Below are 5,514 nucleotides of genomic sequence, written 5' to 3'. Positions count from 1 at the left end.
CATTAGGGGAATGATACAGGAAGTGGATAAAATAGAAAAGGTGCACACCTTTTACTGGAACCATGTATACGTTAGTACAACAGCTTCGTTTTAAAACACCAACAAAAAAATCAGTTTAAAAAAATAAACATCATAGAACCATTTAACACCATTAAAAATGGAAGCTGCTATGGCAGACTCAATTTTGAAAAGTGCTATTCTAAATATACAAATATGCATACCTTTATGGACAAGTACCTTCAAACAAGTGTATTACTTTATTTAGCCTTTCAACGAAACATCAATTATGAAAAAAGAAACTGTAATGGATGGCACCAAGTCAGATACAGTCTCCAACATGTGGATAAAATAACTTTGCAGTATCAACTGAGGCATGATAGAGGCTTCCCATTGATTTTCCTGTGCGCCGCAGACTCATCTCTCCATCACTGGCTCTTCATTCCTCTTTCTCAGTCATAGAGCAGAGGTCCAACGTTCACTTTCTTTTAATGCAGAAATTGACCCGTCTCTTTTCAACTATCGCCTGCTGGCAAGATGAATTCTACAGAGGAAATCAGATCTGGAGGCTCCCAAACCACTTGATCCTTAACTGACTAATCCCACCACAAGTGAAACATATCAAAGTATTGAATCGTTATTGGCCCATTTACATGCGTTGTGCGTTTCTTTATTACACCCATGTATGGATCTAGAAATCTTCTGTATGTCCACTTAGAAGGTAGAAGCTAATAATGTCAGCAGCACCCCCTTCTTTCCAATATCCCGTCAAACAAGGATGCGTTTACCCAAGGAACACATGCAAAGGAAACCACATGCTGCTACTGCTGGGCAACATCTGACTAGCAAAATATTACACGTGTGCACCAGACTATTCGATTGCCAGCCACGGATGGCCAAGCACAAAAGTGTCCCCTGTGATGAGACAGGGATTCACCCATATTCAGAATATTTAATCCATCAAGGCTGAAAACCTATCTCAACAGAATGGAACATTAACACACTGGAACAATACCCAGTAGGCCATCTGGAAGATTTTGTCAAATGCTTCCCCGAAATATTACCACAAACAACAAGGCCGGGAAGTGTGTTGAAATCCTGCCATATAATAGCACCAGACGAGTGTTCCAAAACTAGGGAATGCTAATATAAGTCACATTTCTTAACAGGCTTCATACAGGGAAGAGGTTACCATGTACAAATACAAAGCTTGTCGAGCAATCGCTGTAATGGCCATAAAATACTTCAACACTGGTGTATACATTTGTAACTAGTTCCAAATGTTTTCTACTGGATCCAGCAGTGGTGTGTGGGTTTTGGGGAGCTTGATTGCACCAAGCCCAGCAGAACAAAAACCCACAAAGATACAGCTACTGGTTAATTCAAGCACCAACTGAAAGCAATTGACACAGATATACCAAGGGAACCTTCGCCAAAATACAACTGAAACATTCTCAATATCAGTTCAGCAGATAATGAAAACAAAATGTGGCAGCAACTGAACCAAATGGATACCATTTCTAACAGGTCAACCGGAAATTATACTAAAGCCACAAAATGGACTATCCATCCTTGGAGAAGACTTTTCATTAAAGCATGGTCCCCATGACACAGTACAGGGTGTGCTTCTTATTACATTGTTGCACACTACTGGTGCTTTCAAATGCTGCAGTGGACTGCAGACTACTCATTCAAGGACAAAGCTGGCACATTCTATCTTTAGGTAACACTGCAGCATAAAGCAGCACCGAAAACGTACATCCAGAAAGTGCCAAACCTAGAACTCTTGTACATGCTTTACACACACATCTGGATGGTGATGGTCTAGATGCCCCATAATGTGGATTAAAACCATTTAATGCATACAGAGCGTGGAAAACATATTATGGCATGCACCATTGCATTATGTGTCCATTATACATATACTCTCATTGTGTGGGTGTATATAAAAATAAAATTAAACACACATCTTACTGTGACATCAGTGCTTTAAAGTAGTAAAACATATTCCCCCTGGCCCCAGTGTGCCTTTCATTACAGAGCCAACGGTCAGGTGTAAAAAAAGTCTTCAAACCACACCTTTATAACTACTGCGTGAAATACGGTCTGAAACATTGGATCCAACGCCTTCCAGCTGCCATGTAAACACTAGGATGGGCAAAGTGACATGTTTTCCCCTCCGTCTTTGCCAAAGGGACCAGTCCATCCCCATGTTCACCTACGTAGTGGCACATCTACTTCTCTGGATGCCATTTTAGGCAGGAGCTCTCTGCCTTTCTATGCCATCCAAGGCCCTAATGTCCAAGATTACCTACAGGCCCTTTCCTAGGGCCACCTTTGGGTCCCATCTAATCCCTTTGCTTGCAAAGTGCCCGTCTGCAGATTCTTGCTCTACCCTATGGCCCATTCCCACTCTATGGTCACTCAATCTAGTCTTCACTGCTCACCACGTGATCTATGAAGTGGCTGTCCAGCTCATTGGAGGAGCCACTCATTGCCCCCATTGGCTGACACACTGCCCTTGTATCACCAGCAAACATGCCTTCTGGGACTCTAAGTGACAGCCACCAACCAACTTTAAAACACTTCAAGTGTCACAAACCCAAACCAAGCTAGCAGTCCCTGCTAAAGTAGACGGGGAGGTATTAAGCAACGTGTGGCCCTATTGCAATGGATTGTCCACTTTTCATAAACAAGGAGCTACACGATAGAACGATATACAGGCATAAATAAACAATAGAAGCCCTTCTAAAACGGTTTTGCTTCTAAGGTGGACTCAGATTCACCAACCGTGTATGAACAGGCCACCCTACCTACCTGTAGGCTAACAAAGAGATGAATACATTTGTAAATCAAGATGACAAGCTCGGTTGGATCATCAGTGTTCAAAATAAGGAGGAAGGCTTATAACAATATACAAACTAGTCATTTACAATTCAGCACATTCTACACAAAATATTATCCAAGGACAAAAGTTGAAATTTCCAACCAAGAAAACAGAACTTGCAGCACCATTTGCTCAGTGCCAGCTGCAGAGGGCTCAATTCCAACCGAGTGGCATTCAAAACCATACAAAGTGCAACCTCCAGTCATTCATCTGCCACTTCTTAAGTGTGTTCAATTTTAGGAGCAGAATGAGTGTAGCCAAATTACACACTGCCCCTCTGCCAGTATCGTAATTAAGCCAGCATTCTAGTCTTGCCTAGGATTGATACCCAACGCAGGAGATAATTTTGCCGTAGGTATGTGTCCCAAACTTTCACACGTGCTTTAAAACACTGCAATTAAATCCATCGTCACAGAAATAGCTTGTGCATGGCATGAGCCATCTTCGCCTCCTGCTCTCGTGCCCTGTCCGCCTGGTGCTTCAACTCTCGCTGAGCAGCACGGTTCCCTGGCTCCAGCCGCAGTACCATCTGCAGGTCTGCCCCAGCCATTTCAAACTCATTCAGAGCCCCATAAGCAGTGCCGCGACGGTAGAGTGCCTTGACACTATTGGGCTCCTGGACCAGAGCCTTTGTGCAGTTCTGGACAGCATTCTCAAACTGATGGAGTCGGAGCTGGCAGGCTGCCAGGTTGGTATGCAGTGCTGCCTTGGCACAGCCATAATCTCCTTCGATGGTTGCAGGCAGTTCGCAGTGGGCCACAGACAGCAGCAGCCGCAAGGCCCGTCCATAGCGATGTGTGGCCCCAAAGAGGTTGCCAGCCTGGAAATGTGTAGTCCCCATGCTCTTGTCATGCAAGGCCAAGGCCCACTTCTCATTAAAATCCATTTCCCAAGAGTCCGGAGCAGGGCTAAAGCCAGCTAACTGCATGATGAACAATAGCTCTGGCAGGGTACCCAAAGAGGAACAGTGTGGTGCCACACGAACACTGCATTTTTCCCCCTCAAGCATGGTCTCCAGGCACTTGTCCACCGCTGAGCCCCATGGTGTGTCCCCGTCACCCAGCACCACCTCTGCCCACTCGTTCAGTGGGAAGTGCAAAGGCTGCTGTGCTGCCATGTCCTGCTCCATGTCCACTTCTGCCAGAAGGCGGCACATGGAACCCTCCTTTGGCTTATCAACACCGGACCCATGTTTCAAGATGGTCTTCAGCAGACTACCGTCCGGGCAGGCCCATGTGTCAGCAGTCAAACAGTTCCCTTCCCTAGCCCTTGCAGAGAGCACATCTTTAGTTTCCATGTTTGCACAATGTAGAGTAAATATGAAGACTACATAGGGTCTGGGTTCAAATGCAGGCTGGTAAATGGGCTGACAATGTGGTAAAGGATTAATAAAAGAATGCAAGCAGGAAATGGGCAAAATAGAAGGTTCTGAACCCGTTTAAAAGATATTTCTAAAACATCCTTTTCTCTGCTGGCTCCTGGAGGCAGCCTTACATTTCGCTGACCCGATGCCAAGTGAGCCAACTTGCTGCAATGTCACCACTCCATATGATGATCCAGGTGCTCCCACACTCTGACAGGCCAGTCTACAACAATCAAAGCTGTCAGAAAAAAAGGGAGAACCATGATGAGAACAGGGTAGTTAACAGCTGAACAAAATATGTTATTTTAAACATGCACATATTAGAGATCTCTGGTTGAGACTCTAGGATGTGATGAGTTCTTGGAAGGCAGAATTACTTTCCTGAGCAAAGGCAGACCATGGATTTCAAGGTAAAGCGTCCATGACCTATCCAATGTGAGCAATTGTGGAATTGTTAACCCCTATGCTGTTGCCTATCCTGCAGTTCTTCAACAAATTCCAAACTTAACTTCCCTCCTGAAGAAACCTAGCTTAGCCCTTCAGTTGCCAGCAAGCATCAGCCCATTACACATCTTCTTACACCAGCAAAAAGACCTAAACTTCATACTACCCATTATCTTTGAACCTTCGTTGAGAACTATGCCTGGCTGCGCCCTGTCCAAGCCAGGTTTCACCTGGATGGTATATTGAACCCATCCTGGTGGCTAAGGTTGATGGCCTTTTTCGGTTTATAGGGTACTCGGTATGGTACATCTTTCTGCTGCCTTTGAGACCACAAACCATACCATTCAACTGGGCCACCTAGACAAGTATGCCATTTGTAACAAGGCACTCGGAAAGCCTTGTGCGAGTCACACCCACTCCTCAGTTTCCTCCTCTTCATTCACTCTGGTGTCCTTCATGCTCTTCCCTTACTCTTATTCTCTTTAGTTTATACACCAACCCCTTGCAGACCTTATTCAATCATTTGGATTTACTTTGTTCCCATACACTGAAAACATCCATTTACTAATCTAACTGGACAGCCATTCCAGTGCATAGTGGACAGGCACTATGGCATTGACAGAAACTGCAAACACACTCCCTCACTACCTGGATGAGTGACAACAATCTTAGTTTAAACAGCGATAAGACAGAAGCCACTTGACCACAAACCAGTCGAGTGGTTTCTTGCTGCTTCTGCAGTGGCAGATCCTGCTGCTCCATGATTACTGCCACTATTCAATCCAGGTTGAACTACTGCAATGCGATTTACCAGACTATTGTA

General features: G+C 44.8%; 1 protein-coding gene across 1 annotated transcript; it reads right to left on the bottom strand.

Annotated features, from left to right (window-relative positions):
• Positions 1-238: 238 nt before the first annotated feature.
• LOC138569689 (FK506-binding protein-like) lies at positions 239-4,468 on the bottom strand. Its single transcript, XM_069647879.1, has one exon. It carries the CDS (start codon positions 4,179-4,181, stop codon positions 3,294-3,296), a length of 888 nt encoding a protein of 295 aa, XP_069503980.1. The 5' UTR covers positions 4,182-4,468; the 3' UTR covers positions 239-3,293.
• Positions 4,469-5,514: the final 1,046 nt, after the last annotated feature.

This window comes from Ambystoma mexicanum, chromosome 2q (assembly GCF_040938575.1).
Source record: "Ambystoma mexicanum isolate Mex_15411 chromosome 2q, UKY_AmexF1_1, whole genome shotgun sequence".
Taxonomy (NCBI): Eukaryota; Metazoa; Chordata; class Amphibia; order Caudata; family Ambystomatidae; genus Ambystoma; species Ambystoma mexicanum.
This window is presented reverse-complemented; position numbering and strand designations above follow the sequence as displayed.